This window comes from Sinohyriopsis cumingii, chromosome 2 (assembly GCF_028554795.1).
Source record: "Sinohyriopsis cumingii isolate HCF-2022 chromosome 2, ASM2855479v2, whole genome shotgun sequence".
Taxonomy (NCBI): domain Eukaryota; kingdom Metazoa; phylum Mollusca; class Bivalvia; order Unionida; family Unionidae; genus Sinohyriopsis; species Sinohyriopsis cumingii.
Genome location: NC_142962.1, coordinates 123,523,019 through 123,548,447, shown reverse-complemented (window position 1 = coordinate 123,548,447; position 25,429 = coordinate 123,523,019). Strand labels below are relative to the sequence as shown.

At 33.6% G+C, this 25,429-nt stretch overlaps 1 protein-coding gene and 1 long non-coding RNA gene across 2 annotated transcripts in view; one reads left to right on the top strand and one right to left on the bottom strand.

Annotated features, from left to right (window-relative positions):
• The window catches only part of LOC149805742 (inositol-tetrakisphosphate 1-kinase-like), a 76,544-nt gene extending 63,343 nt beyond the window's left edge, over window positions 1-13,201 (bottom strand). Inside the window, exon 1 of the mRNA XM_089950409.1 lies at window positions 13,007-13,201. Within this exon, the coding sequence (XP_089806535.1) occupies window positions 13,007-13,083 (77 nt within the window). The 5' untranslated portion in view covers window positions 13,084-13,201. The remainder of the gene's footprint in view (window positions 1-13,006) is intronic.
• A 187-nt stretch (window positions 13,202-13,388) lies between these two features.
• On the top strand, window positions 13,389-24,692 carry LOC149805741 (uncharacterized). Its single transcript, XR_016419782.1, has 3 exons — window positions 13,389-13,507; window positions 17,657-20,393; window positions 20,563-24,692. It is a non-coding gene; the product is annotated as an uncharacterized LOC149805741 (long non-coding RNA).
• The last annotated feature ends 737 nt before the right edge of the window (window positions 24,693-25,429 follow it).

The following is a 25,429-nucleotide window of genomic DNA, read 5'->3' as shown; positions in this document are numbered from 1 at the left end:
CACAGATATTCTTGAGAAACACCAACATACTACATCAGGTGAAAAAAAATAATATTTTTTACATGTTCCGGTAAGCATACTCATATGGTACAGTATCTATAATAAGTAATGTACAAAATGATTTGTCATGGCATTAGACCTAGTACCTGATATCATGCAGGGATCGTCCTGGGCTTCGCCAATGTCGCAAATTGCGATTTTTTTTCCTTATTGGCGACAAAAATATCCCATCTGGCGATTTTTTTGGCGACATACTTTTTGGTTATTTAATTTGTACATACAATCATGGATTTGGACTGGATAAATTAAAAGGCAGAACGAAAGGAAGCCACAAACTTGACTAAGCAATGCATTGGTATCAATCTGTTACACAAACGATCCTTTGTTCTTATTGACAACCCCATCTTTACACTGCATTGTTACATCATAATCTGCTTATGCTGACATCTGGGCTGAGTACTGTATGCTGCGATACAGTCAATCATGCTACCGCACTATACCTACAACTGACCGACTTCTGAAGACGCGAATAGAACAGATACAATTAATTGTATGGCTAATCCTTCTGTTTTTTTTTATACATATACCAAAACAATAGTTTTGCTGAACCTTCATAGAAAACTGATAAGCTTTGAAGTAACGACAACTGCGTATAAATACAAAGCAAATGGAAACAATCTAAATCACAATTACATCTGTCGCCAGTGCAGCATTTTACTCATTGATCTTTTCCTTTTGCCATCAGTCCTGTGTTACGGCTGCAGAGACTTAAACTCCGCAACAAGAAATAGCAAAAAAAAAAAAAAAAAAAAAAAAAAACAGTTTTGCATAATTAATAATAATTATTTATTTCTCAAAATACAGGAGTGAAAGAATCCCTAAGTTGGGTGTGAATTTATGCTTATATATATGGTCCAATATTGCCAGGTGTTGACTCGTGTAAGTTTCATTCGTGGGAATGGAGATCCTATTTTTCTTGTCGAGAAAATTTATACAGCATTCAGTGATCATTCTTGGGATTTAGGAAGCAATTGGCTACAAGCTTTGTGAAGCTAGCCATAAGGGGGGGGGGGGGCTGCTGAGAGACTACTGGTGTCACCTGTCAGCACTGTTGACTGTGAATGTGGATTCAGTAAGATGAACTTCATAAAAACTGACATCAGAAATAAGCTCTGCATCTCATCTCTCGAGAATTTAATGAGAATCAGCATGTACAGATGTGAAAAATTAGACTTTGAAACTGCATTCAACAAGTGGGCAGCCCTAAAATCGCGACGGATCTTCATGTAACACTTTGTAACATTTTGTTAATGCTTCTTGTAATTAAAGTATTAACTAATCCATCTTTTGTAATTTTCATTGCCTGTTACATTGATAGACTAAATTAACACTTGGAAAAATGTACACTACTTTTTTTGGCGACACTTTTTGAAAATTGGCGACAAAATATTGAGGTTGGCGATTTTTTTGGCGACAGCTTTTTAAAAGCCAGGACCATCCCTGATCATGTATTGATAATCAAAGAACTCCACTGTCACAATACACCCACATGCAAACTTAAATCTATTATAAATCATTTTTGGAGACAAGATCTCTGAACTTGAAATGAATGATAAGAGTTTCAACAATCAATTTAATTAGCGAATAACAATGAAACATAGTTAAAATTCAGTTGTATATCTACAAGTAATCGTGTCCAACAAATGCAAGCAGTGCCATATGATTGGATCCCAAGGTCATGTAGGTTTGGTTTTAATTTTTTTATCACAATAGCACAGACATTTTGCCAGATTTCCACTATTTAAATACAAGACCAATTATATATTATAATAGGTGTTCTAGTGAAAATCCCATGTCTAAGTCACCATTCTTTCAAGAGAAACAGTGAAGCAAGATTTCTTACATGGCCACTCTGGTTGCAATATTGAGCACTATTCAGGCTGGATGAAATTTTATTAAAGTCCAGGGCAAGCAGGCTGGAAAATTCAACTTGCCCTTTGGAGTCTTAAACTTGCTCCAGAATATGACAACATAATACCACAATGAAAGCTGACACAATATGGGATGTATTCTTCAAAATATACCAAAAAACAAAGTTACTTAGCGTTCATCTGTTCAGTGCAGTGTTTCACTGTGGGGTGCAACACAGAGTCCAAAATCCACTTCATGTCAAAAGTGGGCGTCAGACTGACCAAAACAAACAAACAAATCCTGGTGTAAAATTAAAACTTTTGGGGGGTCTCTGATGCTAAGAGTTTCTGGTCAGTGGTCAAAGTATATTGTTTTATCGCTGGCAAACAGGGTACATGAGAAAGAACAGACATATACAGATAGGAGATACAAGATATGAGATAGGAAGTTAATAGAGAAAGCGACTTAGCTTTAGTGTTTTAAATATTACACCACTGAGGTCCCCTCACCCCAAAGCCTGAAGGAAACCTACAGGTCAGAAGTAGTAGAACCTAATGGGTCAGACATGTCTCAATTTGACAGTTTTTTCCTCTTAAGAAGGTGGTGCCATTTTATGTGTTGACGTATTGGTTGTATTTCTAGCATGCAGATTTCACACAGACTTATCATCTGTTCATATGCCATTCTCATTCTTGGCAAGATAAAATAAATACTTCCAAAGTGACTACCTGTTAGGCATCAGTGATTTTTAATTAACCTTTTTTGGCCATTTTGAGCTGCTCCAACTGATTAAGTGCAGGACTTATATTGGTCACCATAACGTTTCTTTTGCAATGAACGAATGCTTTACAAATATTTTATTACCAATTTTATGTCTTCACTTAAATTTGGAAGGCATTACAGTATTATCTTCAATGCAGAAGAGATGCTACAATTTCCCAGTGCAAGGAAAGTCTTATCTAGAACAAGTCTGAGAATGAGAACTGAGATGACTAACAAGCAGATCCTTCACACTACTCCCTTGCAGATGCAAAACAGCTACCATGGTCAGACACTCATTTTGTGACTGAAAATGTGCTGATTATGTGTTCATTATGTGCTGGTTTGAAAATGTCAAGGATCTATTAAACAGTCACATAATATCAGCATGCAGGACATGCACATGATAAATAAATGTGCTTATACAATTTGCACAGTGATGAGACTGCAGAGAAGAAAACTTGTAAAATATAAAGCATCACAAACTGCACACAACCTTTTTCTCTGAACCTTCTGTGCCAAAATTTGAGCTATTTCTAGCCATAAAGTAAATAGATCATTATTTTTGTTCAGAGTCATTGTCAATAAAACCATCAAATCTGGGGAACTGACCATAACATTTGCAAGGCAGCCATTTTGGATGTTGGATCACCATAACTTATTAGTCTATAACTATAAAAACTCTTTCAGTGAATACAGGATATAGAGATAACCATATTTATGGAAGGGTATTTATAAAATAAATAAACACCATGTCAGATATATTATGAACTTATAATGAAGTCATATCTGCATAATTTTCCTTCAGGGCCAACTACCAGGTACATACATGTATCAAAGTGGTTCACAGATCATGTGTACTTTTAGCAAAATGCTGGAAGTTCGCCTCTGCAATGAAATAAATCTACAAGAAAATTTGCGGGCAGTTTGCTATGAGCCTATGACATGGTTAAATTAATTACCACCACCTTAGACTCAGTTATTCCCTAACCAGTGTCCACACCACATTAACACAATAATGGTGACTAGGCAAGTAATAAATTATAATACTCAAGACAGCATTGGTTTATTTAACAAATATTCTGGGGTCACGCTACCAAGTGGGCACCCAAGTCAACAACAAATGTAAACTTCGCCATCTTCTATTAAAAAACCAAAAATTACTTTTTCCTGTCCTGTTTTTTTTTTAATTATAGGTGTACAGTATGCTGAGTGATTGTAGTTTATGGATATTGAGATGCTTCCTCAAACCAAACAAGTAGTGTTATATAGCCCTTGGTGTGATGTATTGCATGTGGCATTAGCTGGTGTTAAAATCAATCGTGCCAAGAAACAAAACTCTTGAACATTCACAGGAATGTCTTTTAATAGCTTTACCTTACAACATGCCTGATTTCATTTTGTAATAAAATCTGACCATCCAGTGTTTCAAAACTAATATATATATATATATATATATATATATATATATATATAACAATTTATTTTAAGAATAGAATCAGTGAAAGCACTTTGAAAATATATATATATGAAGATTGTAATGTTAGCATTCTCTTCATTAAATTATTTTGAAACCATAAATGAAACTGCCAAGAAATAATAATGGCAGACAATACTACATCTTGGAAGAACATCTTCAATTGGCACTCAAGGACAATAAACAATTCATAGAAAGCTATTATGTTATAAAAGATTTAGCCCAAAAAATGTTTAAAAAATGAGGCCTGAAAGGCATTAAAGAAGTGCAGTGTGGCCAAGGTTGTTTTGTTACAAATAAAAATCCAACTTAAAATTTGTTTACTATGTAACCATTTTTTGGGGTGAAAATTCAGAAATTAACCAAAAAAAATTTGTTTCAGCTGCAGTTTGTTAAGTACAATACTGTAATATTTACAATGTTTAGTAGTTATGGCCAGAATGCACTGCATAAATTTCTCACCAGCTCAACATGTACATAGTTTCAAGTAAGACTATACTGCATAAATTTCTCTCCAGTTTAACATAAATAGTTTCAAGTATGACTACACTGCATATAAGTATGATATATACACTTAGAAAAAGGCATTTCTAACATAAAGAGGTTTTCTACTTGAGTAAGTTTTGCTTAAATCCAATGTTAAATTCAAATATGCATAATGAGAAACTGAGGTCACAATTCAAACACAGATAGATACTAAAGTCATTTGACCCGTGACATCAAATTTTCAAGAGTCAAAATGAAAATCACAGAGTTAAAACTGAAATCTCAAGCATCCTTTGTTTTGAGCCTTGATCTTTTAGCGGGTATTATATTCACTGAGCAAACTGATACTCAAGATTTCTTTTATGATGCTGAAAAAAGGGAAACACTTTGTATAGTATTTTGTAACTGATGCTTGTTTTTTTTTTGTTTTTTTTACAACTTTATGAGATTTATTCTCCTTCTCACAATTGCTACTAGCTTTCTGTTTCATTGGAGTCTGAGAGTCACAATGATCACCATTGGCAGGTCATTTCTATGATGGAGACAGGAAAGAAAATATATTTCTTGAACCAATGTAATTATTTAATACAAGCCAGTGTAAGGTATTCAAAGAGGGAAGGTGAACATCTCATAATTCACTGCAGAGAGGTTTTAAATAAAAATCCACAAGCATTTTTAGCTTCATTAACAAATTCACTAACCAGTGACAACTGATGACATTAACTGTGATATTACGGGTGATGTGGCATCTATATGGTTTTGGTTATCATTATCTAGGAGATGATTATCAAAGTATTATTGCTCAGAATGAGTGAACAGTAAAATAAAATATGAAATTAACGGAATGAATAACAAAGAACTAAGCTGAGATAGAGAATAACATGACCTCATGTATGTAAAATACAACAATTTAATCAATTACATAAAGCAAATTAAATTGAACATGACATGTGAATGATTCACTTCCTCTAAGAAATAGAATTATACAATTATGTGTATTTTGATCAGCCATTCTATTACCGATAGAACCAATTTCATCATATGATAAAGTGACAGATCAAACTTAAATTGCCAGCATGACAGCATCACCTGGTGTTTTTCAGGAATTTCCCAATCGCTGCCGATGATAGGTTAGTGTTTCTGTCTCTTTCATTATCTCTCCCTTTTGTCTCTCAGGTCATCAACCTCCTGGATGGAGTATGCACTTTCTTTGCACTGTACAATACATGTGTTGATGTAGAGATATTTTCTTTTTTTTGTGTGCTTTATCTGAGATTCGCACCACTCCATGAAGTCAGATTTCTCCCCTTTTTGTGCCCCTCACTTTCTAACATGTACCCCTTTAGGACAATCTTACAAGAAATGCTTTCTGTTCCTCTCAGTTGAGACTCCCACCTTCAGCTGAAAAACTTGGATTAGTTCTCCAAGGTTGACTGATCTAACACCCCTTAATTCTGCCTGGGAACACACCCTTGTTTAGCTTAAGTCATTCATGATTGCTACTCTACCTGCCAAAATCTTTACCACTCCCAAGGAAGTCAGAATAATTCCCTATAATGACCTTTATTAATAACTATACTGGAAAATATAACACCCGTTTCAAATGGACCACAGCTTCCCTACAATTCTCTCCTGGTTTATATCAATTCTGGATATTTTACCACTATGACTTTACATTAACATTGCACGCTTGTCTGACCCTAACTGTTAACAAGTGAATCCTAATTAAAATTCAATTCATGCATCAAGCAGAACAGATTCTATCCCTTGTAGTCAACAATTTATTCCAGGACTAGCCAATTTATCAATCTTTATGTTTCAAAGTAACCATGAAAGAAAGTGAAAAAAGCACTGGAACATTATATTACAGGCAGATTATTCCACAAAATTTTGCATCAATACACTAATTTTCATGCTTAACACGCTCACAACAATTTTCTGGTCCAGATTCCCCTTTGAATAATCTTATTTTTGCAGTGCTCAAAGAATTTTTTTAGTCACAGGCTCACAGTTGATTTTAAAGAAATCACAAGCCATGAATTCCAAGTCAAGACTTGAGGGTATGCATCTACTGAGAACTATGTGTGTGTTGGTGTGTATATATATACACAGCCTGCGATATGATACATATCGATACACATATGATCTTGGTGTTTTTTCCATCTTTGGAAGAAGGTTGGCCGTGCCCTTTCATGTAGAACTTTTGGTCCTAATTTCAGTATGCAGATGTCAGACAGACATATAGTCATTATATATTTATATACAATTCTCACTGATGAGAAAATAACAACAATATTTTCAAACAGACTATCTGTTGGTGGTAATGAGTTTTATCCAACATTTTAGGCCATTTACTTGTGGCTCCATTTAACTCTCTTTGTTTTGTACAACATGAATGATTTGAAAACATCTTATCACCAATTCTATGTCTAAGTTACACTTGGAAGGCATTACAATGTTATCTTCAGAACAGAAGAAGTGATCAAATTCATTTAAATTTTGCACGATTCATGCAATGGCACACCCTGACAGCATCTCCACTTAAGTACTTGACATATCAAATGACTTTCCGGCAAAGTATCTCTCTTGATCTGCCAATACTTCTGTTTGTCACGCAGAGAATAAGCTACACTGAGTTCTGATTGGTGGTTATTGTTTAACCTGGACCAGAAAAGCAATAACCACAAATGAGAATTTATTGTAACATATTTCAACATGCAACACACCAGTAGCATAGCTTTAAAATCTACCAAAGGAATCAAGAGACAATTCAAAGTAGAAACGGCACATAAAAGTGGTTATTAAATGATGAGTAAAGTATTTCATTTTACATGTGGAACATGTTTGGAATGTATAGTATATGCTAAACATACTTCTGAGTTAAGATAATTAGCACGGAATCGGGGGGATGCCAGATTACGAACCACGTCACCATGTTAACTTGTAGATGGCGAGTGGGTATTCACAAATATTCTTTTTAGTCTTAACTAATAACACGAGTGCCTGTGACTGCAAATGCAGTTTCAGATGGCTTATAATTTTACAGAATAACAAACTAACTAATAATAATTATTCATGAGTGCTGAATACTAAACTAACATGCATATGGTAAGTATCGTTTTGGTCGATTCTCTGTCTCTTTTATCGATATGTGTATCGGTTCAGCAAAGGTATTGATACATTGATATATCAATGAATTGTTTCACCCCTTTTATATATATATATATATATATATATATATATATATATATATATATATATATATATACACACATACATACAGCACAGCTCCCAATATTTTTTTTATATATTTGTTGTACACGCAGAAATATTTGTTTCTTGTTGAAAGTATGAAAAAATAAAGTGTATGAAGTTTAATTATGATTTTGGAGGGAAGAGACTGCATATGAATTTGAATATTAGACGTTCATGGCATAGCTCCTGAAATTTCATAAACAGGTATTTTTCTTGCACAGGAAACAATCTGCTTAAAAATAGGAAAAGTAATGTGTAAAAGGCGATCGTGTATGGATTTGAAAATATAAATGAACATGGCATAACTCCAGAAATGTTTCAATTTCATCAATTTCTTGAAGTTCTGTGCTAAACTAAACATAAAAAATAAGAGTATCTGAATCAATGGTTGGGACTTTTGAGAACTTTGATCTTAAGTTTATTGTTGAATGATGTCAGCTCATAAGTATTAATATCAGCATAATTTATTAGTGATCCATCGACTTTGTCTTCAGTGTACTCTGTATACAATCATTGCTCAAGCAATATCTGACATGTGTTTGTTCTTTAATCTGCTTACAAAACCAAGTACCAAACAATGTGGTAGTCGATAGTAGATCCTCAATGAATTTATAAATCAATTAAATACATTGTTATTTATCAAAGTGAAAGACAAGACTTTTTCAAATTATAGTGCAACCATTTATTAAACATTAAAAAAATGAAAGCAGCCAAAATATGTAAGCATGGATCGGCAGTGTTGTTAGACAAAATCAGCTGATCAGTGAATAATGTCTTCCATTCCATACAAAAATTTCCCCATTGTTGATTGACAATTATTTTTGCTACAGGTATATTCATTAAAATGAATAGGTGGTGTAAAAGCGTTAATTAGTGGAAACAAAGTTTTTTTATGATTAAAGACAAGAACGAATCCCTGGCCAGGATCAAGTCCAGTGTTCAAATTCATCAGTTGAGGAATATGATTGACTCTGCCAGGAGCAAACATGACAGCAACAGAAAGTTGCAATAAATCAGTTTAAAAAAAACAACAATACAGTATTTCAATTCCGAGGTGAGAAAATTTTAGAAGTATAAAATGGGATGTATTGAACCATTAACATGCTACATCTTTCAGTTTATTATTTGGTGTATAGGTAGAAGAAAGTATGGTGTATACTAAACATCCATTTATAGAAACCCTGCTTTTAGAATGCATAAAACAGCTGAGTGTCCCTGACTCATTCAAGATGTATGGGATTATCTTTCTACTTTAGCAAGTGTTCTCTAAGTCACTGAGAAGTAAACATGCATGAAACATCTGGAACTTGCATAGCTCAATTTATCAAATGCACTATGATAAAACATGGCTGTGGCTGATTCTAAATGCCAATTAGTTCATGGTATTTGGGAGCACCTGGTGACAATCTGGTCAGAACTTATAAATCAATGAATGAAATAACTGTTTTGTGCATTATTAATATCCTTGATAACCCCTATATTTAAGAAAAGTAGGGGTACAAATGGGATATTATGAGAATATTTTTAGAAACCATTTATGAAAAAGGTGCAAAGACATACTTATATGTGCATCAGAACAACAAAAACATTGTGCATCCTGTTGTACTGTTTTTAAAATTTGGGTAGGCAAGTAGGGTTTATATTCACATTATATATATTATAATGACTACTAGTACAGGAGTGAGTTACCAAGCAAAGTGGGTGACTAAGTCGAATAAAAAATGTAAACTAAACCTTCTTCTTTTAAGAAAGTGAAAATGACTTCGCCCCACAATTTTTTTTAGAGGAACACTGAATGACTGTCCTTTCTGAGATGCTCCCTCGCCCTGGCCAGGTCAGTTCCAGTGTTATGTTATAAAGCTCAAGGCAAAATGTAGGCTTCAATCCATCAAATAGTTGGTGTTGATTTCAACTGCACTGACAAACAATCTCTTGCACATTGACAGGCTGTGTTTAGTTAGCTGCTTGACCATTAACCCTTTCCTGAGCAAGTTGGCTACTATTACTGATTTCTGCAAGTTAGCTTTTGACTATAAAAACATACAAACTTGTGTTTCGAAACTTATGCAAATAACAAATTGTGTTTTAGAATAGAATTGCTTAAACAGATATTTTAACAGCTGCATGTACAATATTTTCTTCATAAAATCAGTTTGGAAGCATTAAGTGTCATGGGGAAATAATAGCAGACATTGATGTGTCTGGGAAGTACCACTTTATTATTTTGCCTCTTTTTTAAACTATAAAACGAGCGATATATCAACATTTCAGTTATCAATTTTGATCGTGATTTACTTCAAGTTTTAAGAAACAGGGATCATTTTTTATTTATTTACTGGTTTAAAAAATGGGATACACACCTGACCCCACATTATGAGTGGGTTTGCAAGTTATCTGGGCATTAGTTATCGTGGGAGTGGTGTGTATCTATCTATCTATCTATATATATATATATATATATATATATATATATATATATACACACACACACACACACACACAGATGTCTTGCTAGGATTTTAAAACTAGGAGTCCAGGACTCCCATTTTGGTAAAAATAGGAGTCCCACCATCAAAAGTTGCCGTCACTTCTTCCCTACAGAATCAACACAGATGTGAATGCATCTATTTTTAGATGGAGAGGTTTTCGTAATGTAACGACTCACTATAATATAGCTTCATTACAACAGTCCATAGACATGATCGCAAATTTATGGTTTATTTATTTGTATCCGTGCTTGTAGTAATTTTAGGCAAATATATAGTATCTGATTTGCTGTTTCTTCCTGTATTTTCGCAAATACGTGTCAGGTCAGAAAACAGCTTAGACCTTAAAACGCATCTCGCAAATTCCACAACATAGCATTGTCCCATACATTTCTGACCTACATAATTTGCGTTTTAAAATTAAATCTTTAATAAAATAATACCTAGGCTTTGGTTTCAATGATTTGTATATTTTTTCTGAATATATTTGACAGATGATTTAAGAAAACAGACAAACTGATTAACTGGTACATACCATACTTAGCGAAGTCTGCCATTATTTCCCGTTAGGCCTATTGGTTCACTTACAGTTTCAAACTAATTTTATGACGAAATAGTGTATAAGAGGCAGTTAATATATATCCAGATCACCGATTTTGATATTAAAACACAAGTCTGTATGTTTTATCATCAAAGGATAGCATGCAGGAAATTGACAGTTGCTACCTTACACAAAAAAGAGTTAATGGTCAATCAGCTATCAAAACATAATGCATGTGAATGGGCAAGAGTTTGTTTGTCAAAGTAACTGATATAAAAACTAGGCCTAGCTACTGATGCCTCTTGATGAATACGTTTTGCTACAACACTAGAACTAATCGGGCTAAGGCGAGGGGCATTAAAAAAAGATTATAGTATGGTCAGTCAATGTACCTCTTAAAATAATCACAGGGCGAAGTCGTTTATGCTTTCATAACAGAAGAAGGCGATGTTTACATTTTTAGGTGACTTGTCACCCACTTACGAATGGCATTTTCTCTAAGCTTCAACATGTCTTGATTCTGAGCTCACGTGCACTGCTTATTCCGCTACATTTGGAAATGAACACAATAACGAAAGCTAAAGTTGTTTATTTGATGTACTTTTATAAATAAGCACATGTACATCTTTGGGTCGTTCTGCCTCTGAATTCAATCACTATATCAGTACATTTTCCCACTCAGTCGCCAGTCAAAGCCTTTGAACTAGCCGCCCAGCTATTGCATCATGTTCGTTTTGATGTACTCTTATAAAATGGCAACATGTATATATCAAGGGGTCTTTCAGTCACTGAATTCTGTCATTGTAAATATCAGCACAGCTAACTGATCAACACATTTTCCCACAAAGCAGGTGGCTGAAGCAGGACTGGCAAGAATTTTGCCGCACACCTATTACATGCGTATGGAGGACTCCTGCCTCAGTGATTTTCTGCATCCCAGATAAAACATTGGCGTCCAAATATGCGTAATTAAGCGTTTCCGAGATCTGTGTGTGTATATATATATATATATATATATATATATATATATATATAGTGGGAGAGAGAGAGAGAAAATGTGTCTTGCTTTGCTCCCACTTTTCCCTGTTCAGCTCTCACTTCTCCATTGAGTTCTAACAAATGAAAATTCTCGGACAAGCAAATGGACATGTTTTCAAATTCCGTTGGCCTACATTTTAGTTGGCTGGAATACGATGGAAGCCAGCAATACCAAAAACAGTTACTAGGATGATTAGAATCTTGAAAAAAAACAAAGCTATCTAGACACTTTCTCCAATATTAATATATTTTTTATTTGTTTCTTTAAAGAAGCATACTTCAACTTAATCCGAATTCAGCATTTCCTGTTTCTATTGCATTCGTGGCGACTGAAATTTAGGTCAATGGAACTTGAAAACAGGTCCATTTGTCGGTGTGAGAATTTGAATTTATTTGAAAAAGACTAAGTAAAGTCTGACTAAAACATGACTATAATTTGTAGAAAAGTGTCAATATGGGCTGCCAAGTTTGTGAAATTTACTGAAAATGGGACTTCTCATTACAATGTTAGCCGCCTTGAGAACATGCTACACAGTGCCATTCTTTAAAACAAATATCAGGGTCGATGTCTTCCACTGTAGGACTATGTTCCTGCACTGAAATTGAATCAATTATCTTAAAAAGTCCAAAATTCCTTACAAAATCCAAATCCAAAATATTCCCCATTTCCAAAGAGTCTAAGTAAGTAATATCGATGATGTGGTATGTGTGTGGTCAATGACCCAGAGGACGTTCACTTTCTTAAAAATGCACGAACTCTTCAAAGGTCTTTGAAGTCGCTTTTATAAATGGCAACTGGCCAAAATCACATAAAAGCGACAATATCTCGTGCAGGACTTACGTGCCCAAATACACCAGTGTATGACCTAACATGTTTGTGACATTTATCACAAATACATTCTGAAAACTGCCTTTCTTTCTCAGCCATATGGACATGTGCGATACCCAATCCGCATCTGGCTGGTACACCATGTAAACAATAGTAAAACCAGGTCAATCGTAACGATCAAGTCGGTATTACAAATCATAACCCTCTTTATAAACGTTACAAACCTGAATAAATCCAACTGCTCTTCAAAATTAATCTTCTTGCTTTTCTTCTCACTCATCCAATACCCTACTCGCTTCATTTTTGCCAGTTTTTGTTTTGTTTTGGGTTGTTGTTTTTTCTTTAAACTACACAGACCACGGTTACTGCTCCTCCATATCTCGACACCACTTTCCTGATTACTGTACGCGTTGTCTGTATCTCGAACTTGATGTGAAATATTAATTTTTTGGGCCCAATATGCTATCACCAGTCTACATTAGTGCTAATGCGCGAAACCAAATTGTATCCGAATGCAATAAAATCTGAGTAGTTAGGAAACTTGAATTTAAACCAATTCCATCAAGAGTTTTTGATTAATTCGGAAACAATATTAAACGTCGAACAGGCGACAGGTGCGAAGTGTGTGTATGTGTTTGTGTGTATATATATTGACGAATTCCACGTCAGAATTTGAGCAGCTCTTTTTAGCGTTTACGTACTATCATTGTGCAGTTTTGGTTCTGGTAATACATTTATTGTCAGTCACAATGTACACAATGAACAATTTATTATCGAAGCAGAACTTAAAGCTTACTCTTAGTGGTCGACTAGCCACCGTCTAGCTTCTGCCAGAAGCTAGACGTTGGCTAGTAGCCCACTAAGAGTAAGCTTGACTGTTATTCTTTTATGAGTATTCGCCTACCCTCCATAGACCAACAAGTAGATCGGGTATGTGGGTCCTACAGTGTAAGACATCGACCCTGATATTTCCACCGCTGTAGTTCTTGTATGCACACGTAAGGTTTCCCTTACCAGTATTGACGCAAGACGCATACCTAATTTGGCTGTATTTTGTTTTTGTCAACATGTAAATTGTAATGCTTACCATTTAAACAGACAGTTGTCACCGGAATATTCTGTTCAAAATAATATCAATTTTGGACACATTGGATACCACCTCTGTGTTTTCATGACTCGCGATATGACGGCCTGTTTTGCGCATAGCTTTGAAAAGATATATTGTTTATGCATCGGGCTATGGAAATGAAATACATTACTTTGGGCTCTTTCCGTCAACGTTTTAGTCAAGTAATTAGTTAAGGTTTATAGCTGGTTTACAAAATGATGTTTTAGGTTTTAATGCCATTTTTCAGCACAAGATAGGCTGTACATGGCGGCCAATATAAATAGTGGAGGAAGAACCCAGGAAAACCCTAGAAAGAACCATCAACCCACAAGAAGCTACTGGCAAGCTTTCTCACATACCCACATTGGCCAAGCCCGAGATTCAAACCCATGCAGACAGAAGTGAGATGGCAGTGATCCGTAACAGTTAGCACTTTAGACCACTCGGCCACCCAGAATCCCAACCAAAATTCAATGTAATAATGCCACTAAATGACAAGTGATATTAAGCAAACTAAACTGATCTACCACTGAAGTCAGAATATGATGTGTATTAGGATTTACCTTCAAGTTCTGAGTCTGGATTGCAAACATATTAAACAAAAGGTTCAGTGCTGAATGTATTTTGTCAGTCTCTATGATATAACAAACAATAAATAAAATGATCAAAGATAGAAATGTTTTCTACTTGTGCATTTGACAAAAGACAAGAAATTTTATATGCCCAGTAAAAAAATCTTTCCATACATACAAAAACCTAAATGTCTGGTTCCTCCATATTTTTCTATAGATATAATAATTTTAAATACTATAAAAAATTTCTGTGAACCAAGTACAATTTTTAAAACTGAAGAAAACCAAAGGAAAAGAATCAAGTTGGAACATAGGATTGTTTTACTCTACTGAAAATCAGGTATGGAAAAACAATCATCAGAACATGAAACTCTTGATTAGCCATATCATCTCAGCATAACTGAAAGGTGTGGTCAGTAGGCAGCAATAAGAACTAGTGACATGTCCCACAACTCGTGAATACTCAATGTGATATACCTAAAGGCTTTATTTAGATGATTCACAATGCCAGTAAAGTGGATTAAATTGAGTGATATGAAGGTTTAAACATGAGTGCAGGTTATTATCTTTGTTTTGCATTTTTTTAGATAATGTAACTGAGTTTACATTTATGATAAAACAGCATTGGTAACATACAAGTTTCACAAGTAATCACACTTTTATTTAGTGGCAGATTCTGCCATGCTAACATCATTATATGTGTAGTCATTTCAGTTTTCTACCTGGATTATCATTACAAATAATGATGTTCCTTAATTAAATTCCTGAACTAGTCTAAGTGATTTTGCTCATTTTTTTTTTAGTTAGGGCAATCATTTGCTATGTTTGGAGTTGTACTGTTGAGATTGCTTCAATATGGATTATTTTTAAAAAATTCAGAGGTAAGATAATATGAATAAATATTGTATATTATTTTGGTGATAAATTCTGTTGGCAAATAAATCTTAACGTTATGAAACTGTTTTGATATTAAAACTGGCTCCAGGTATAACTTTGCATATGTTATTATAATTTGGGTTACGTTCATAGATACATTTCTAGTAATGATTGAGACTTGTTTGGTTGTAATCAGTTGATGTTGGTAATACTATACTCAAACAGATTATGTGCAACATGATATCTTCCATGGTTCAATTAACCTGCCCAGAGTTTACAGAAATTAAAGACGGTAATTGTATAATTCAGTGCCAGTTCACATATTGCCATTGGAAACAGATATGCTTAATGAAGAAACTGACAGTTTTACGAGAGAAAAAACCTCACCAGAATTCTTTTTTATAACTTTGCCAAGAAAGTAATCTTTATTTACAGACATACCTGCCTGTATGGGCGAAAACATCTATAATTTAAATGATGATGATATTCTTTATTATATGCAATGTCTACCTACCTATATATATATATATATATATATATATATATATATGAAATGAATATTTTTCAGTAGTACCTGCAGTCTTCACACACCAAAACCAAAAAGTATTAACATCAAGACATTTGAATTAATGACAGTAATGGCTTTTTCCATGCACAAAAAAAACATCATAATTATCCTTATGCTGCCACCTTTATTAAAATGCAAACTTAAAATTTGGGAATGCCTTTATATTGAGTAATCTTTTAAAGGTTTTAGTTCGGAAGCATTAACTTAAAATTATTTCAGTCTAAACGTTTAAAAAAGTACAGTTCTTTGTGCCTATAAATAAGAGTATCATGCATATATATTTGTTCTTAACCAGTTAATATTAAGATTTCTAAACCCAAACTGTGCTACATTGGTGGTTGTTCTTGTTGGTAATTGTATTGTTATTAATAAAAGTTGGTCATGAAAACCTGAACATGTGATGATCCGTGACTGAAATTACATTAAAAGTTTTAGACATTAGAAATAAATCATAGGGTAGATATATGCACAAGGTATCAATCTTATTTGATTTCACTATTGAAATGTATCATAGGCAGTTTGGGACTTTGTTTTGCATGATGGATGCATTCTGAATTTCTAATAAGGGATTCAAAGCATTCAGTTAAATATATTGAAATATTCAAATAATTTTATATAAAATATAATGTTTTGTGTCAGGTACAGGATGTTTTGATTTGGTTGCATTTCAGTTTGAGTGTGTATAAAGGATTATGTATGGATTTTATTACGTTGTTCCCTGATACTGGTACATCTGCTATGTGATAGAAACACAGCTCTGCCTCATAACAACTTACTTTGTTATTTCCTGATTCCAGATATAACATGGTACCACTAAGTACTCCATGACCAAAAATCATACCAATGTATAACAGTATAGGTTGAAACAAAAAACAGTCGATCTTAGTGTTACATCTTTATTTCCTTTTCAGAAAACCATTAATTAGCAGATTTTCATAGTTCCTGTTATACAGCAGTTCAGTATATTTCATTATTCTGAATATAATGCCATTCCATACGTAGTTCACACTCCAACCTGGTTGGTTACATAAACATGGTCAGCCGTTATGGACCTCAACTACTATGTTGTAATGAGTGAGAGCTGTCAATGAACAGTTATTAAGATGACTTGGTAAGAATTATCAAACTGGTAAATGAAGATTCAAGATTTGAATAAGATGATACTGCAGAAAATAGTATTAAGCAATTTGATTGGCTAATCAGCTAAAGACATGTGACTAATTATTAATGAAAGATCATGTTTGATTGAATGCACAGGAGTTTACTTAGTTAATAGTTTTAGTATTTAAAGTGACAGCTACTATATGGGAAGTCCCCAGGGTTGAGTGCCAGTGTGGGTCTGTTTAGTTCTCTATGTTGAGAAAATTTGTACATACTGTATATTATTGTCTCTTTTTAAAAAAAAAGACAAGGTAATCTACATATATGAATCAAATAATGAAATGTAGTATTGTCTATAAAGTACATGTTTCGATTTGTATATTAAAAATCATCTTTGCTGAGCTAAGGGCACTGATCTACTTTGATCAACATCATTGATATAGAAATAAGTGGATCGATAACCCTTGGCTGAGGAAGATGAAAAATAATTCCTATTGCTTCTACACGTGGTACGTGTTAAATTTGCAATAACTGATTTATACCTACAAAATACTTATTATAGTCCGGTTATTACTTGTAAGTTTACTTAAGAAATACTTAGAAAAACTAGTTTTATTTGATGAAAACATTTTTTTACATCATCTTGCAGGAGAAAAATGGAGTGATGATTGTGCATTTGAGACTGAAATATGAACTTCCGTCAGCGAATTGCATGGCTGTTGTCGGTGTTCTACATAGGTGCCACATTTGGCCTGTTTTACTATATCTTTGGAATTAGTGATCGTTACAATGATCTTGCCATTGAACATGTTGAACAGTACCATAATCACAAAGACTCTACTGAGAATGATATGAAGACATCAATATTGCAAAGAGCTTGGAATCATTTGATGGATATTCCTCTTCCAGTATGGATGGGTTTACTATTTTTACCATATTTACAAGTGTTCTTAATGATTTTAGCATGCACCAGGGCACAGCCAAAGCTCAGTTTGGCATACCTCTGGCCAGGGTTGGTCTTTCTAAAGTATCAACAGTTTTCAAGGACTTTACTTAAGACACAGAATGCTTCCAATAAGAATCTGAAAGATGAAGATACAAAAAATGTGTTGAATGGTCATGTTATTATTGATACATGATTTTACCATTTTCAGTCTATTTACTGTTTAGCATATAGTATGTATGTGTACAGGAGTTTTCAGATCAAGGGTTCTCTGGAGGCAAGAATATGACCCTGTTTAAAGGCCCTAAAAGTATTTTCTTTTGTTGGTCAGTTGTTTTCTTCAACAGTGGTGTGCCAGAGACCATTACTCAGTTCCAGTAGAAAAATATCTTCAATTATTTTTGTTTTCATGTCAAATTTATGCAAAGATTAAGAATTATTTACTGTTAATCATACTGTTTTATTTTTGCAGTAAAGTAATCTTGTGGGGAAAAAAACAGTTTGCATCTTACGTATGGACAAATGTGCAATCTTTTTTCAGTGTTGAATGGCAGCTGTACAGTCAAACCTGTCTTAAAAGTCACTTTTTGTAAGCAGTTGCTGGGCATAAGTAGCCTTTTTTTCAAAACTTACAGTATTTGGGGAGATTTCGCCAAAACTATACATGTCTTCTATGATTCTTAGTTATTTTGCAAAATTGGTTTCCTCACTGAATTTATATATTTATTTTATGATCATTAAAAATGAATGCACTTTATTGAAACTTTCCTTTGTCTGAATGAAAGCATCCATTTAATCTTTCCCAATCACACAATTATATTGTAGCAATACAGTAAAACCTGTCTTGAAAGACCACTGCTATGAAAAGGAACCTGTCTTAAGAGTCCCAGAGCTCCCACTTGCACAGTATATTGTGCCAATTACGCAGATTTGACAAAAATGAATTAGAACATTATTGACATGGAATGAAATGAAGGGAAGTATGTTAGCAACAAAAAGCTTAACATCACATGGATTTCTGTTAACTTCCCATATTAAACTGCCAATATCCCTGTAGGCAAGTATTAAAGAAATACCATGTTTGAGTGATATTTTTTAGCTAAAATACGCCACCATGTGACTGTCATTGAGTTGTGATATCACAATACATGTACATACATGTGAGTTTTGGAAAAAGATGCATTTTAATGCCTATTTCCCAGAAATAAAGAGTTCCTACTACTATGAGAAGTGTATAACCTTGTGCATAATGCACATGCTTATCTGTCCTTTTTTTTATTCTGATGATTTGAAGGGAATCACATTGTTAGCATCAACAATCAGCATTTTACACCTAAAAATCTGAATAAGACTATACAATTTGACACCTTACGGGTCAGATAATGTCTACTATGAAACTGTTAATGGGAATTCTGGAAACCAGATTTGCAGTGCACAAATTTATTGATTATATTCTGTTATGGCCTGTCATGAGAGATACCAGTCTTGAAAGACCATGATTATTGGTAAGGAGGGGTGTTCTTTTAAAACAAGTTCCACATTAACTGGTTGAATTACTTTTTCATGTGCTTCAAGCACAACAAATCTTGGTTAATTTTTTAAATTATAAATGTATGTGTTACCTGATTATTATATATGTGTATATGTTATCCAAATTGATACATGGTACAATTATTTAATTAGATGCATCAAGTATTATTTTATTATTGTATTATTAACTGCTAGAACATTCATGCTATACAACACACTTGTATCACTGACTTTTCACTCAAATGTATTGCACATATTCCATCAACAATACTGACATATGTTGATATCTTCTTCCCAGAAAATATGTAGTCAAAATTCTGTAACTGTTACAATCTTAAAGTCTACTGACTTACTATAATAATAACATCTTAATCCCTATTCAATGCCTTGTTCCTTGAGTTGTAGAGACAGATGTTTAAGATTTTTTAAATTGTCTCACTCAGATGAAGTAAAGAACTGCTTAACAGTGTATACGAAACATCTGTATCCTAATATCTACGATATTGTCCTATGTAACTGGTACACATAATCTTTACAAATTCAACTTTACAATGTATTCTTGTCTTTCAAGAATAAGCAATTATTAATCTTATAAAGGTTTGAAAGTAGTTTAAAAATACACCTGTAATACTAGATGTAGCATTTGATTCATTCCAGTACTGTATAAACTTGCTTATACTCAGGTCCAGTTGCAAACAACATAAACTATGATCTGCCATCACATAATGCACCAGCAGATTAGGATCTTTTTTTTTTGTTTTACTATTATTCCTAACATTAACAATGCATTATGCAATGGCAGATTCAGATCTATGGAACCAGCATGTATGCAAATATATATAATTTTTTAAAATAAATTCACCGTTTTCCTTTCATGGATGATTTCTAAAGTTATTAACTACTGACTATAAATGTGGGTATGTGAGAAAGCTTGCCAGTAGCTTCTCATGGGTCGGTGGTTCTTCCCGGTGTTTTCCCGGGTTCTTCCTCCACCATTAATACTGGCCGCCATACATAGCCTATCGTGTGCTGAAAAATGGCGTTAAACCCCACAACAACAACAACAACAACTGACTATAAAGACATGATACTTCAGCTCTCCATCATTATCACATTACATTTGAGGTCCATTAATTACTGACTATAAAGACATGATACAAAAGCTCTCCATTATCACATTACAGCTGAGGTCTATTAATTACTGACTATAAAGACGTGATACAACAGCTCTCCGTCATTATCACATTACAGTTGAGGTCCATTAATTACTGACCATAAAGACATGATACAAAAGCTCTCCATTATCACATTACAGCTGAGGTCTATTAATTACTGACTATAAAGACGTGATACAACAGCTCTCCGTCATTATCACATTACAGTTGAGGTCCATTAATTACTGACTATAAAGACGTGATACAACAGCTCTCCGTCATTATCACATTACAGTTGAGGTCCATTAATTACTGACTATAAAGTCATGATACAACAGCTCTCCATCATTATCACATTACAGTTGAGGTCCATTAATTACTGACTATAAAGCCATGATACAACAGCTCTCCATCATTATCACATTACAGTTGAGGTCTATTAATTACTGACTATAAAGACGTGATACAACAGCTCTCCATCATTATCACATTACAGTTGAGGTCCATTAATTACTGACTATAAAGTCATGATACAACAGCTCTCCATCATTATCACATTACAGTTGAGGTCCATTAATTACTGACTATAAAGTCATGATACAACAGCTCTCCATCATTATCACATTACAGTTAAAGTCTATTAATTACTGACTATAAAGTCATGATACAACAGCTCTCCGTCATTATCACATTACAGTTGAGGTCTATTAATTACTGACTATAAAGACGTGATACAACAGCTCTCCGTCATTATCACATTACAGTTGAGGTCCATTAATTGCTGACTATAAAGTCATGATACAACAGCTCTCCATCATTATCACATTACAGTTGAGGTCCATTAATTACTGACTATAAAGATGTGATACAACAGCTCTCCATCATTATCACATTACAGCTGAGGTCCATTAATTGCTGACTATAAAGTCATGATACAACAGCTCTCCATCATTATCACATTACAGTTGAGGTCTATTAATTACTGACTATAAAGACATGATACAACAGCTCTCCATCATTATGACATTCAAGTTGAGGTCTGTTACTGTCAAACACATTATAACAAGGATAGCAATATATTTCAAGATTGTGGATGTAAGTCAGGGGTGGGGCAGGAAGAAAGATATTTATGTACATTCATTTTGATTTGTTCCAGTAAATAGTTTTCTGTTTCCACCCAAGTTATGTTGGCATTTGTATCATTATAGAGTCATTATTGATCTGTCTCCTTTTAAATCCGATAATAAAAGTGTTTTGAAATCATTTTAACTTATCTGAACAATATAAAAAAGGTAGAATTTTTTTTGATTTGGTGATTCAGGTAATCTGCAGTAGATTTCCATTGCTTGCATAATGTATACAGAAGGATGGCATTCCAGAAGTTTTAAAACATGATACATAACATAGTGAAGACAATTATCATGATACATATCAAAGAAAGAATGAACAAATGTAAATGAATTGCATTATGTTGAGATTTTTGTAGGTCAGACTCTAGGGGGAAATACATCATCAAATATACATGTATGTAGAATAGATGATTCTCTGAGACATTTTTTGAGAGAAATTCACCTTTATGTTGCATTTTTAAATGAAAGAGGAAAAGCAGAAATGTTTTAAGGCCCCAATGCTGCCATTGTATGCAAAAAGTCGTATTTGCCCATTCATCTGAATAATACTGAATCTTGAAAGATATTGGTCCGAAACACCATCGGGTTCCATTAAAACCAGATAATATTGATGTTTCATCACATCATGAGTCATGTAATTTCTCCCTCGAACTGAGATACCCTACCATGTACGAATTAATTTGTTGATGATCGGCTACATCCTTGGGTCAACCGATGACAGTATAAACCTGCCACACAAGATTCAATGACATTGCCGTTGTAAACATAAGAAGCTAACACCATGCTTTGTTGGATTGTTTTCAGTCCATGTTTGCCCTTCAGTGTCTATTCCAGCACCCCAGTTGATCACCAATATTCACCTGAGTCTTATTTTTTTAATCTAATGCACACTTTTCTTCAGATCTCCTGGAAAAAAAGTGGGTCTGCCTTTCTTCATTCTCTTTCAATTATTTTGTGCACCAGATGCAAATGTTAGATTGGTCACTAACAGAATTTTTTGAATGTATGACATCACTAATTTTGGAGCACTCCCCCAAAATATTTTGAATTATGAATGACTTCATTGACTGAATTTTAAGGAGTGGCACCTCTTAATTTTAAATTGAACATTTGAGCATCATTTTAACTTAACATCTCAATTATTTCAAGGAACAGTTTATTTCAGCATTTTGAACCAACCATTTCCTTCCTTCCAAGCTTTAGTTGGATCTGAAGAATGGTGAAATTTATGATAAACAGCAGCATTGGGGCTTTAATAGAAACTGTTGATTGAGATCAAAGAGCATTGGGGCTTTAATAGAAACTGTTGATTGAGATCAAAGATAAGAGTGACAGTCCAATTCCTGAGAAACTGAGTCATTTCTTGATCTTTTAATTATTTTTACATTTCCACCTTTTGAGAAAGTGGTATTATTGGTATAAAGGTGCATGTATTTTCTATCGGCATAATTGTATTTTCCATTGGTATAACTATTTTTTATTGCCATATGGGAAATATACCCATTATATGTCTGCAGAGGAGATAACAATATGGGGTCATATCACAGTTAGTAGAGAGTTATCCTGAAGTTCTGTGTGATGCATATGTTAATATTATAATGTGTGCAGTATTTTTTTCACACATAATCTGTCAAGAAAGTTTGTAAATATTGCCTTGCATACATTCTGTCATAGACCATATTATACTGAGTGAAAATAGAAACCATTATGCATGCAGTGAGTGGGTTTCATTGGTTTGGAATTATCTGTTTTACACAAAGAACATTACACGGGACATGTAGTTATTTTAGTGTCATTTGTTTGTTGTCTTGAAAATACACAATTTTAAATGTTGTTGCATCAGCAACTTATACTGTAATTGAAAGAACTAAAATACATTTGTCTTCACTTGTAATGTGTAAATTATAAAATGGCTTTTTTAATTGTCTCAAAATTGTATCAGAAAATTTCTGGTCAATTTATTTGAAATCCATGTGTGAGTGATAAGTACTGTTAATACGGTGTTTTATTCTATTCTGGATCAGTGTTATTTATGATGTTTGTGATATTCTGGATCAATGCTATTTACATAAAAATGTGAAATATGGTGTACAGTATTTTACTTTGTATGATTTGTCAAAACCCGTCTTGATACTCAGATATCTTTATATGCCTATGATACAAAGTTGCATGTCAGCACTAATCATTTATTGATTCATTTTCATCTCAATAATGTTGACAGATATTCTATTTTGAACATAAATCTCATAGAAAGAATGAATTAAGAGACACAGATTTGAGGGGAAAAATCAACTTGAGCAATTTTAAGCTCAACCGGTTATTTCCCATTAGGCCTATTGATTCACTTACAGTTTCAAACTGATTTTATGACAAAATAAATGCCCCTCGCCTTAGCCCAGTTAGTTCTAGTGTTGTAGCAAAATGTATTCATCAAGGCATCCATAGCTAGGCCTAGTTTTTATATCAATTACGTTGACAAACAAACTCTTGCCCATTCACAAGCATTATGTTTTGATAGCTGATATATACACCATACTATTGATTAAACCCCACATTTAAACATTATGTGGACCTCAAAAACCTTGAAAAGCCTAAAATTTGATTTTGACCATAAAGTCCTAAACAAAATGAAAGAAACCTAAATAATGAAAAAAGTTGAACATTTGAAACATTGTGAATGGCTCCACCCAGACCCCACAAAATACTTTTTTGCACACTGTTTATCATTAGGCTGTCAAGAAGCTTGTTAATTATACTGGGAAGTGTGCAAGAGGACATTTTAGTGGAAATTTCTTTGCACTTGCAGGTATTTGTGTTTTTAATTAATTATTAGCATTTGCTTTTATATTTCTTTTTAATTTATTTAGAAACAAACTCAAAATATAATGTTCCAATTTTTAATAAATGTTATGCTCACCATGGAGATAAGCTTGTAACTGCTTTGTTTCTTGAACCTCAAAACAAATAAAAAATCTTACAAAAAAACACTATTATCTTTATTATTTTAAAATTTGATCTCACATCAAACCCTGATTGAGGAATGTGATATTATACTATCCACCTGCCCTTCCACATTTCTGCTGGTACATTGTGTCTGATATGTACTGGATTGAAATTCATAAGTCTTGACAGGTTTTTTTATGTGCATATATGATAAACATGCAAGAATGGTATTTTCTTGGCTGCCTCCATCAGCACAATGAAAGGGAGATTAGAGGTCAGATTTACACTATTATAGATGTACCTCTTTATATTTCCTTTTTTAACATTTTTTTGGGGGGGGAGGCAAATAATGGATTAACAGTAATACAGTTTCAAATAAAGTATGTAAATATACCGCATAAAAAGTCAGTCTCTAAAATTGCTCTAGTTTCTTGTCAATATTAAGAGTTGTATTTATTTATCAATTTATTTATTATTTATTTCCACATACTTAAATACCAGTTTACCTAAAGTAACACAAATTTATCTTTGAAAGTAACTTGGTTGAGAACATATATATTTGTATATATGTGCCTTAAAATATAAGTATACTGGACACAAATTATGTCTCATTATACTGTTGAGCAAACAAACAAAAAATAGTCAAAGAATGTAAACATTTTTTACATATGGAGGTGCTGTCAGGTACATGTATACATTCTTGTCCAGTTGAAAGAAGCAGA